This window comes from Crocodylus siamensis, chromosome 7, assembly GCF_052110815.1.
Source record: "Crocodylus siamensis isolate JL-2025a chromosome 7, ASM5211081v1, whole genome shotgun sequence".
Taxonomy (NCBI): Eukaryota; Metazoa; Chordata; order Crocodylia; family Crocodylidae; genus Crocodylus; species Crocodylus siamensis.
In genome coordinates, this window is record NC_143401.1 from 69,444,901 (window position 1) to 69,457,769 (window position 12,869).

The following is a 12,869-nucleotide window of genomic DNA, read 5'->3' on the forward strand; positions in this document are numbered from 1 at the left end:
CATTTTGTCATTCTGTCATACTGAAAAAAACCCCATATTTGTGCTCACTTTTTTTTTTTCTGGATATTTATTAGTGATTGATTAAATTAGTTATGGTGTACTCATGGTATGTGAACAAAAATTGTCCGCTAACAGCCTTATTTTAACTTTGACCCATAACACCCTTACCAAGGTGAAGCAGAGAACAGACAGCAATTGAATGCAAAAAGAATGGCAAGAGTAAGACGAGATGAAACCAATGAGCAAAAGAGGACATTGTGGAAGAGATGCAATGGAAAGGCAAAGTGTTCACAGAGACAATAGAAGACAGGCTGAAAGAGTAGGCAAAAATAGATTAACTGAAGATGAGACTGAGAAACAGATGTAGACTTATGAATATGGTGTGCCAGTTTTGTAACTCTTTAAACTTCCAAGCTGAAAGACTCTCAGACAGCCAATTCTGGAGTTGTTGTCATAAGGGTAAAGTGATTCTGCCTCCAAGAGGAGCAAAGATCATTGTGATGAGATGTATACTTTATGGACTTTGTGGAGGATTAAATCCAAATGCACTGTGCATAGAAAATCATCAATAAATGAAGGAATTTACAGAGGAGACACTTGGAAATGTTGATGGATACCTGTTGTATAGAAGAAGACTAGGCAGAACATCTCAAGTTGTTAAAGACACAGTGGATAACAGAAATATAGTGCACTATAACAAGTAGCCTATTTTTGTCCGTCACTTTTATGGGCTTTTACGCTAGTACCTAATATTAAATATCTGTAAAGCTATTATGATGCCGTCACTTTGTTGTTGCTATTACCCCACTCTGAGCTTGGTAAAATGTAAGTACTAAGTACCCTGAAATGAGCTGCAAAAAATATGCAAATTTCAGGAAAAATGTAGAAGAACATAAAGACTTCAGGTCTTTCGTTATAGGTAGGCTGTTTTTTCCAAACACTTTTCTTGGTTGGGTGTAGGGGGGAGGGAACAGTGGGGAAACTATATTAGCCTTTTAATTGAATACATGATTTCCTTTTGTTTGCTATCTAGAGGAAGGAATGTGTGCAAAATGGAAATAATGAAAAAAGCAGAAATATAAATGTAATACAAATGAAACCCCAATATCAATAAAGAACATATTTATGCAGTCTGGGATTTGTATGTTACCCAAGTAACAAGCTAATCTTTTATCAGATAATGAAAGTGTAAGTGAGAAACAAGAATTTTTATCCTATGCAAAAAATCATCTGTTCTTCTACAGTTTGTAATGCAGTGGTTATCAACCTATTTAGACTCAAGCCACCTCTTGGAAAATGTCAGCCTTTAGCTTTTATTCTTTTTTTTTTTTTTTTTGTTACTATGGGAAAATAATAGAGCAATTCTTCTGTTGGAAAGAACTTGGAAATACTGCAACAGATCTAAAACGGATTGAAATCTCTTGATTTGTCTTGTGTAGGTTTTTGCATACCTAACAATGCCACAGTACCCTGGTTGAGAATCACTGGTTAGTATTTTTCCTTATCAACAGTGTATTGCATTGTCACAGAACAACACCAAAAGAGCTTTTATTCTAAAATTGTAGGATAGTTTCAGTGTCTACTAATACTCATGTATCTAAGTATATTCTAGCTTGGAGGGAAAAAGGATTTGGTTGCCATCAGCACTGGGAGGTAGAGAGATATGGGAACTTTAGACAAAGACAATAGACATGAAAGGATTAGAAGAATCATTTCCTGGGACTTGTTTATGATGCTCCTATTAATGCACCCCAAATGCTGTTAAGGTTTTGGGGGTTCTTTTGCAACAATATTATATTATTGACTCATGTTTAGCTTGTGGACCACAATAACTTGCAGACCATTTTCTACAGCCTAGCCAGCCTTCCTTATTTTGTATTTGTATACTTGATGATTTTTCAGTAAGTGTAATGCATTTATTCCATTTATTAAATGGAATTTATTCCCTTTAATGAGGGTCATTTTATTTATCAAGGCTATCTTGAATGTAATCCTGTCCTCTAAAATTTCCCCCATATCACCCAGCTTGGCATCATCCACAAATGTAATAGGTGCGCACTAGGGCTGTGTGAAATTTCACTGGCAACTTCATTTTGATACTGTTTTGACCAATTTCAAGGTCAAAATGGCAAAATCCGAATGAAACAAAGGCTGTCAAAATATCCTTAAAACAAAATGAGGCTACTCAAAATGTTTTGAAAGTTGAAATGTTTCAACCATAGGCTGGGGATGGGAAGTCAGCCCACCTGGGTTGAGTCCCATTCCCCGTGCTAGATCCCCATCCCCAGTGCTAGATCATGCCAGGAGCAGGAGGCAGCTCAGCTGGGCTGCTTCCCCATCCTCGATGCTAGATCACGTGGGGGGCGGGAGGCAGCCCAGATATTTCAGAATAGGATATTGTCTTGTGGTATGTTCATTATGTTTGTGTTATGAGTGCTGCTGTCTTGATTCACTCGTGTGTTACTGGTGTGCTGCCTATGAAGTGGTTCCTGTTGTGTGAGCAGTAAATTCGTGGGTGCATATACACATTGCAGTTAATTTGAAGCAATAAACTCTAGAGCAGTTTGGGTAGGGACAGAAATTATGCATAAACCACTTTAAGCAGTCAGAAACTGGTTTAAATTTGTAATGGAATAGAAGGATCAGTAAACCATAAATTAGTTTAAAAATAGCTGAGCCTTTTTTTTTTTTTTAAGATAAATCTGATTAAATGTAGCATCGGACTTAACTTATTTGAATCAAACTAGTTTCTGAAACTTCTCTCCCAGACCACTTCCTGTTTTAAGTTAAATAAGAGTCCCGCAGCATCCTAGCATTCCTTCCAGCTGCATTTTATGAATCAAAGGTAAATGTGTGTCCAATTGTTTCTTAGTTTAATCTCTGCGGTTTAGACTAACCTGCAAAGACTGAATCGATTCAGCCTCAGGCTTTTTGACTGCTTATACATAGCCTTTGAGCTAGAGTAAACTACTCCCAGGTGTAGCATCTACACATGCACCTTGGACAACAGCAGTTTGAGCCAGGATGGAGCAGTTTACACCAGAGTTGTGCAGCCCCAGGCTCTGGGTAGCAGTGTCACATGGTGGAGGGGCTGGCTTGGGACTGCGGGTGCTGAAAGTGTGGAGTTCTGTGGCTAGGCAACAGGCAGAAGTCTAGCCCCAGCTGTCTGGGTGCAATTTATGCCCATGGACAGTGTCTATACATGCGTTCAATCACAGTAAGTCACCCTGGCGTTACATAGTACTATCCCTGACAGTAGTATCTTACTTGTGGTGTTAATTAGTTTACTGTGGCCTAATACCATCATGTGTGGACAGTGACACTTTACAGCTAATTAGTCTAGTCCTCAGTTAAGTACATGAACAGCCAGTAGTTCTTTTGTTAGCCTGTGTATTATTTACTCCAGACTCCAATTTTTATTATGGCATTTTGATTTATTCTCTGTGATGACTGTGCTTTGGTTCAAATAGCCCTACATCTCTTATATGAGAACTGCAGGGAGTAAATAGAAAATTTATAGCTATTTGTATTTCCATCAATGGTGAATATGTTATTTGGACAAGTGAGAGCAGAACGAGTGTGAAGAACTGAACAGTCTTGCACTTTTGATCTAACAAATCAATCATAGTCTAATGTTTAAATTGCAAACCATTGAAAATGTCAATATATTATCCCTGTAACTTACTATTTAATGAATGCAATGGCCTCTCAGATAGGGAAAATAGTTTTACATCTTGAAGATATAGAAAGCCATGCAAGAGGCATAGTCTTTGTTTTGTTCCAAATAGGTTCCTCAAAGATCCAAACTAGTTTGGCATGATGAGATATTTGGGAAGAGGAGTCCAGCTAATACCTGGTAAGAAAGACACACTTGAGGCTGCCTTACAGCATTACTTGCTCATTGTGCCTAATTTTGTGAGCGCTGTTGTCACCTTGATTTCATCAGGACTAATTTTACCCACAAAACTGAGTTTAAAGTGGACAGCTTCCAAGCACAATGAGCAATTGAGTCCCAAGTTTTTAAATGACAATCTGTCTTTTCTTTTTCCTTTTTCATTTGTCATTGTCTTTCTTGCTGCTATTATGATAATTTCAGACATGCTTGAGCCATATGAGTGCCCTGTACTTATCCAATATACTGAAAATATTGCAAAGTTAGAAAGTATTATAACTGGCAGTATATCTCACTTTTTAATAATTTGGAAGTGAATAAAATGCTAAGTTAATTAAGTTAATGTAAGTAAATGTCACATGCCACATGCAATATGAAAGTTAGTGAGTGCAAATCAAAATTAAGTTAGAAAATCACTAACTATCCAGTGCCAGAGAGCTTCTCACTTTAAAATATGTAGCATTTTTAGATATGAAGGGAAGGTTACACTAACTTCTTAATATACATCTATGTAAAATCAGAACCACATCAAACATTGTATTTTTCCTTCATAATTTATGTGAGCAAAATACGTTTTTTCAGTGGATTATGGAGGAGTAACGGATACAGGGTATTGTCAAAAATATGTGAGAACCAGATCTTAAAGGCCTTGAAGTCTGTGACTAAGGGTCTACTTAATTCACCATTTCGTGGTTTAAAATGACGTTATCTGCAGTTGCCAGGAAATGTTTAATTGGCCATAATTTCCCACAAAATCAACCTGCAAAAAAGTGTATTATTCATATAATATGCTGTTTTAGAATGTCCCAGCGCTTACTGCAATATAAAGACAATGTGACAATCACTGAAGTCAGAGATCATGCGACTGAATTACTGTCTGCTAGTGACATAGTGTATGTGAAGGTGTCAGTCAGTGAAGTAAAAATGTTTCAGCGCCATCTTTTAAGAGTTAAATGCAATGCCTATGACCCTCCCCTTCAGCAATGAGGGGCTGGAACACTGGAAATGCCTGCAGTCAGCTCTTTGTGCTGTGACCAAGCCACGAAAATTGCTTTGTTTCACTGAGAGTTAAGTAGACCCCTATCTATGATCTCAAGAGGTCTCATACTTCAGGAAGGGCATTCATCTTCCAGCTTTCCTGTATTTCATCAATTTCACAGCATGAAGAAGGGTAGGAATAATATCCTATTGGATATTTTCAGGATTGTAACAGCAGGAACTACAACAACTCGTGCTACCTTATGACTGGGGAAAATGAGATATAGTTAGGTCTTTGAGAGGTCTTTAATACATAAGTTACACCATGATCATGTGTGCATTTCTCAAATGACCTTGAAGATGGGAAAGCAGCAATGTGTATATTTTAAAATGAGAACAGACGTCTTTTGGGTGGCATTTGCAAACAGGTTGACATTGCTTGTCTATTCTTTCTAAGGAACCAGAGCAAAGTCCCATATCAGAGATAGTAATTATCCCAATTTTCCTTCTCAGCTGAGAAGCTCAGGATATTGATAATTGATAACAGAAAAAATTTACTACTGATTCTACCACTAGATGACTCTTGCTCTAAAGTAAGGAATATACAGTGTGTGGGAAGTATGTGACAGTTTTTTACTGCACATTTTATACCTTTCATCTCTGAGAACTTCATTTTTTAATGTTGTTGGTTGGCCTTTTTTGCACGTGTTAAATCCACTTTTATTAAATAGATTACATCTGGTGCTAGGAAATGGTAAGAACGAGCTGATACTTCAGGATTTAAGTCTTGGACTACTGTGTCATCAGTTCACCTATGAACTGCTGAGGTGAAAATAAATGTGATAAAGTCCTCTAGTGAGGCATGTGTAACTTTTTATATTTCAATTACACAATTCAGTAGGCTTGTTTGTTGTTATTTGGTTAGAATGATAATGAGAGAGATTGACTGAAGGCATGGAAACCTAAATACAAATGTTTCTATTTTGAAGATAGGTAAGCAAAATAGGTGAAGGTGACTGTGTCTTTGCAATGGCTACTGCCCATTACAAACATACAGGACAAGAAAAATCAAACCAGCATGTCTGCTTTTCAAGGATGTCACTGGATAGTTGTGTGTTAGGCATAAAAATTGCATTTTAAAATCTTATGATGGTTCTCACATAAGGTAGATATACTAGACAGTGCATTAATTGGCCTATTGGAGAAAGGTCCTTTGTTTTGTATTTGTAAATCAGCATTTTCCACATGGTAAAAACCAAGCTTTGTTTACTTTGGGCTTTCTTCCCCCTGTACATCTACTAGATAGGATAAAATGCCTATTACCTGCAGAGGAAATAGCCTACTCATCATGAAACTGCTTACTATACACGTTTCTTCCTATGCAGATTGCAGTCCAATAACAAAAGGAGCAAAGGGACGCCACTGAATCTTTGACTTGCAGTAATCCACAGTGCTTTATAACCTTGAATGTACAGAGGAGTAGGAACTCCTCCAAAGTTGCTCTTCTTCCCCCACAAACAGCATGATGAGCTGACCAACTCTCTATTTAACAAATTTTTAACCAATACTAGAATTTGTATTGATCAATTCATGTCTTAATTAGTTGGCTTCATAACAATAGAAATTAATTTAAGAATAAGAGTAGCATGACATCTATTTGAACTTTGGGATTACCAATTAGGAAATCATCAAGTAGCACTAAGTGTGTACGTTCACACTCTCTACTTCACTTTTATTAAAGATGTTATTGATCGTTAATGTCAAAATGAAAAGTAAGAGGTAGCAATTCACATAAACATTTGGAAGGCAGCTGTTCTGCATTAAGTGTTGTTAATGGGCATGTTTGCAACCACAAATGTAATATTTACCTCCATTGAAGTAACAGAATTGATTAGATGGGATAAGGAGAGAGAGAGCAGTTGCTTCAGACCAAGCCTTTTTTCTGAGTTTGACTGATGATTAAAAACATATCTTGGCTCTGTTGCATATTGGTAAGGAGCTGCACAATTTCACAACTAGGTAGGCAGTTCATTATTTACTTCTCTTTGTGAGCAAAAAGAGGGGGAAAAACAAAAGAAGAAACAACAGTGTTGATTGTAATCAAATATGCACCATTGTATTAACTCAGTACAGACTGACACAGATACAGGATAATAGGTTATGATTAACATAAATACCACTTACAGTGCTGAAGTGGTTGACAGATACCAATGAGAGATTCATTAAGAGACATGGGTTGTAGCTACTCAGAACAGCATGTGCTTTGTATTAGAACCCCCCCTCCCCTCCCCCCCAAGCAAACAAAATGCTCTGCTCCCAGAAGTGGTTTGTGTACGAAGCAGGGTGATGAACAATTTTTAAAGGGATGTTATTGTCTAACAGAAATGGGAAAAAATTGGGGGTCCCAGAGACATAAAGTACATTCAGGAGCATACATAACAGATATCTACAGATTTTAAAAATATATATTTTTTTATTTTACTTTATCCTTTCAGGATTTCTGCAATGGTTTATATATGAGGGTTGTTTTTTCTTGTCAAGAGAAATAGAAGGAAAGAAAAAAAAATCCAAAACCTGTCCTTTCACACAAAGCAGAGAAAAATAATTATTTTGCATGACTTTTGCCTCTATAATTAAATAAGTTTGTGCATAGTTGGTTAAACTGTGGGGGAAAAAAATAGAGATTATTATACAATCAAAACAGCTCTCTCAAAGCATAATGTAAAATATAGCATTGGATCCTCATAATCTTCTGTGAAAGAGTGCTGCATGTATGCTATGATCTATGCTTTCTTCCTGACCTCCCCCATCCAGTATCCATGATTTAAAAGTAACCCAATAAACAGAGACAGGAAGCAAGCAGGGTTAGGAGATGAGCAGGTTTGGATCTCTCCAATTACCATGGTGACCAGACTACTAAATTGGTTACCTTTCCACATTCCAAATACTAGTGGATAATAGGTGCTACCAAGTACTTGATGTCATTCCCAGAAGTACAGTCATGAAAGTAATGTTAAGTGTTCACCCTTCCAAAACTGTAGCAACTGAATTTTATCATTCTTACTACTTTTTCGGGTATTGCAATATCTGGCATGATGCTTTCATAGCACTGCATGGGAATTTGAGGAGTTCGGTAAAGTAGTTAAGAGTGCCTTCCTGTGACTCCATAGCTATGAGTTGAAGTCTTTCCCCAGGCTTGTGTTGAACATTGCTTCCCAGTCAGCCTAGCTATAACTGGGTACTTGGACAGTTGGGCTTGAAAGTCAAAGGTTGCTTGATTAGATCTTGTCACATCACTCCCTTGTGTGCTCTTGGTCACAGACACTGTCATGCCTTACACCTTGTTAGCCCAACCAGTCACCTAGGTCCAACTTGGTAGATATTCTGCTTTTTCTCTCTGTTCTTAAATGTTGCCTTTCCTACTACTTCTACATTTTTCACTATATCAGGAAGGATTACAGGGAAATATTTTTTTCTTAATAACGCTTTCTGTAGTGTTCTCTTTTATTCCTGGAGATTATATTTGAACTAATTAAAAACAAACAAACATTGGAAGAGTGGAATAATCTGTATTTGAAAAGTAAACTTTATTATGGCAGATATAATATTGAACTTGCAATTCATTGCTACTCATGATTATGAGTAGTTTTCATACTTTGGCTGTTTGCAGTCAAAATCTATAATATTTAAGTACCTTGCCAGATTTTTTTTTGGATATTTACATGCTGGGACTTTCACATGTAAAAACCAGAAGGTGGATAGGAAGTCCTTTAATAATAAGGCCTTTTTCAAAGGTCATGAACAGGTGTTTATTTTTAGCAGTGGTCTGATGTGGGAGGGAGTGGAGCAGTGGGGCAAAGCCAGTAGTTGATTCCTGAGACCAGGCAGCTCCTTTTCTGGGGAATCATGGGGAACCTTGGTTTAGGAGTGGGGAAGTGGAGAAGGATACAAGCACTCATTCTTACAAGATAAACTTGTCAGCCTAGAAGATCTTTTTTCCTAGAGAGGGTGTGTTTCCTCTGGGAGAAACTGAATGAATGCTTGTACGCTCCTAGTTTTTACCAGGAGAGTGGCAGTTCTCCCACTAGAAATGGCCTGTGTATGGTTTAAGTCTACAGCTGTTAAAGCAAAATCAAGATGTTGAGTTCATTCCATTAGACGCAATAGGCATCTTCAAAACAGTAAGCCAAATTGTTCTCTAAGGAATATGGCTTGCCATGAAAATTGCCTTAGTCATACAGAATCACTTATGTTAAAGTGGGAACAGTTCTACCTAACTGGTTAGATTTGGTTATTATTGTGGTCAAGAGATTGCCTATAAACAGATACCGGACATCTTCAATAAATCTAAAGTGTTATATCACCAGTTCAAATCCAATGGATTCATAGTGGGGCTGGATGCAAAGTCCTTTAAAATTAACGGAAAGACTTCCATTGTCTTCAGAGGGCCATGGTTTAGGTGAGGTACATTTTGTTCATACCAGGTCCCACCAGCAAGTGGAATATTCATATGAAATATGACTGCCAAGTAAGTGTGTGATGTAACCAAGTAGCTTCTGGGCTTGGTAAAGTACGAACGTACATGGGCTGTTCCAAAGAGGAAGCAACTGATAAAAGGGTTTTAAAAGTACCTGATTCCATTCTTCAACATTTAAAAAAAAATCTTTTGTTAGAGTAAGGAATAAGCACTACTGCTACTCACTGCTAAACTTATTTATAAGTACTTGCCCATTAAGGTAAGCCTGTTTCCAATCTCCCCCCCCCTGAAAAAAAAAAAGGAGCAAAAAACGTTACATACTGTTACAGAGCTTGGCAGTAATTTGCTGAGAGAAATGACTTTTATAGTTACCTTGGCTAGATTCAATTGTGTATCACTGAGAACTTCCCTTAAACACTGGTTTAACAGCTTGGCAACACTGAAAGCGTGAAATCAGAACTGTATGTCCTTCTGCCTGCTAAGTTTATTGGAACTTTAAAGGCTTATAGCTAGATTCCTCTTGAACCCTCTAACCTCTACTACTCAATTTAGTCCTCATAACCTTTCTAACACAGTTAAACTAGCTTTCATTTTGTTCTGTGGTCCTGAAAAATAGCTTTTAAGTTTTAACTGTCTAGACTATTCACATTAAAAGGTGTTAGTGAAAGATGGGCCTAAACAGCAAGGGAGCTACATTTCAAATGCTCTAAATGGCAGAGGTGCTTCCAAAGTTTTTTGATTCAGGTAGCTCTATTGTGGAAATAGGACCCAGGTATAATATGGAGCCACTATCAAGGGTGCCTATATACAACTGTGGAGGCTGCTCTGATTCACTATAATTGTACCACCTCATAGCAGACTCAATTAATTTAGTCTGCTTCAGTGTGTTTAGCATGCTCCACAACTACCACGCTCCTCCAGCCTCCATATCTCGTGTATCAGCATCCCTGTGCTTCAAAATGCTGGCAGGGTATAGCAGTGCTTTAGATAAAATGCCCCTGCTGCCACTGAGGCATGGGGAAACTGATACACAAGGCACTCTGGGCGCTTTAATTAGACTGGCTATTGGAACCACTCTGATTTGAAGCACCCCCCCACACACCTTGCCAGAACACGTATATAGACACCCCAAGTTTGCAGGCTCAGTTCTGCCCCGTGCCAGAGCAAAACTTGGGAACTGGAAAGGACTGGCCTTTGCTTGTACACTGGAGAAAGACAGCATATTTTAGGTAGTGCTATTGGCAGATCCCCCACCAGCAGAGTTGCATTATGCCAGCACATTACTGGGCCTCTCTTGATCTGATCACAGACAGCCCTTCCTACTCCCTCTTCTTATTTTGTCAGGCAGCACAGCTCTGATGGAGACATTGGTAGGTGGCAGAGTGGGTACAGATACTGACATAACAATTTCCATAGCTTTACACTGGCCAGAGATTGCTGAAGGATGTTCCTTGTGTAGGAATTTTCCCATCTAGTTTAGATTCACTCTGACATGTATGACCAGTGTTGAAAAAAACTTTAGATCACTAGAGAATTGACCCCTGTATTCTTAATGGCTCTGAAGTTTGTGACTGTTCAGATCTCAGATTTTGATTGAGGGCTATCTCTTCTGAAATACACAGCTCTCTGTTGACAGGAGTTGCTGTCCTACTTCCAGACTCCAAATAGCGGGGTCTAGCACCGTTGGGGCCTGGATATTTAATGCAGTTGTACTGGTATGCTTTACACTGGTTTTGTACAGAGATATAAATTAAACGTGGATCTGAAATGGACAGATGAGTAGCTGCAGGCAGTAGACGGTTATTACTGTACCTCACAATGAGGTGACAAGGGAACAAGTATTGGCTTGTTTACCATCAGCAAATAGCTAGTTTAGGATGAGCTGCTGAAACAACACCTGCAAGATATAACTTCTTCCTTACAATAACTGTATAATCCTACATCAGATTGAAACTATGCTGGTGTGCTGTATTTTTATATAAATATTATATATTTATATAGATAGATATGTTTACTCCTTTAACACTGATAAAATGTTGATTTTAGTGAGGTAATGTGCCTACTCCCTCCGTCTGTTTCATTACCATCTCATCACAGTGATGAAAGCAGTGTATAGCTACTTTAAGTGACCATAGTATACGATTATGTAATGAGTTAAATGCTTGTTCCTGATTTCTGTACCAAAGTGCACAGGTGTGTTAATGCAAGAGCAAATTTTACTGGGGGAGGGGAAGAGATAAGACTCTAGTTGTCTATTCCTCTAAAATTTTCTGATCACTTGCCTAGACACTTTTCTATTTTTTAATAAAAAATTGTGTAAGTATTGGAAATTGAGAAAGTTCTGACACTTCTGAGATTTGCCCATAAATAATTAGTTGCAATCACAGTGAACAGATCTTTTTAGAACAGTGCTATGTTAATTTATAAAACACTGATGGGCTAGTTAGGAAAGCCAAGCTTTAGGCCCCAAGGAGGGAGAGTCTTAGCTTTCATTTTAATAATTAAGTAAGTTTGCAGTCCTACTCCTCATAGATATATCCTTGAAAATATAAACTACTTATCAGAGATGAAAGTAACATGCAGCTTGGCTCTTCTGCAGCATAAGGTCATCTTTGTGCGTAGTGGTGTGGAAATGGAAAAGGGAGACTAATGGACATGTTGGGCAGGAGTGGCAAATATTGACTTAGTTTTAAACTTCAAGAATATTCATTTAAATCTACTTCCCTAACTCATGTTAACTTTTTTTTAAATCCTTTTTAGAGGACATTTCTCAAAGCTGAAAGTGAAGAAGAAATTTTTGCCCATCTTGGCTTGGATTACATTGAACCATGGGAAAGAAATGCTTAAACAGCTTTGCCTGTATAACTTCATCAGCACTCAGAACATTGTCAGTGCCTGCTTGGCATACAGCTTGTAGACTTCACTGCTATAGCATCTTTCTAAGGTGAGAGAGATATATGCTTCAAATATCAGTGTGCCTTCATTGTTTATCAAGAAAATTATGGAAAAAAAAATTAGAATTCATTACAGATGCTAATATTTTAAGTGCTTGTAGAAAATAATATGTAGGAGATGAAATTTCATCACAAGTTTTGGACAACAGTGTGTTTTGAATGTTCTTGATCATCGTGCTTGGTAGTTGTGCAAGAATAGATTGTGAAGTTTTAATAATGGGTTAGCCAATCACTTGTTTAGGGTGGTTTAGATGAGGATAATCCTGTCTTGAGTGGGGGAAAGAGGGCAGTTGGACTTAATGACCACCTGAGGCACTGTCCAGCCCTACTTTGTTTTGATTCTGTGAAATAAAAACCTTACGTAAAAATGATTGTTTTGTGTCGCTCTGTATTTTCTTCAACTCCTGCACCCCATGGTGCTCAAACATTTATTATGGCAGCTGGGGATAATTGTGACACAGGGAATTGTTAGGCTTTGTCTGGTACCTGAGAATGGTCACAAGAGTGGCAGAGAAACTTAGGAGCTGGAGGTACTCCTAAAACTCAGGATAATAATCCCATGACCAGT

The 12,869-nt window shown here is 37.9% G+C and overlaps 1 protein-coding gene across 3 annotated transcripts in view; it reads left to right on the forward strand.

The window, feature by feature from the left end:
* Positions 1-12,655, forward strand: part of DNTT (DNA nucleotidylexotransferase) — a 335,988-nt gene extending 323,333 nt beyond the window's left edge. For all 3 annotated transcript variants that reach the window (XM_090057571.1, XM_090057572.1, XM_090057573.1), the window contains one exon: positions 12,108-12,655. In XM_090057571.1, the coding sequence (XP_089913697.1) occupies positions 12,108-12,194 (87 nt within the window). In that variant the 3' untranslated portion in view covers positions 12,195-12,655. The remainder of the gene's footprint in view (positions 1-12,107) is intronic.
* Positions 12,656-12,869: the final 214 nt, after the last annotated feature.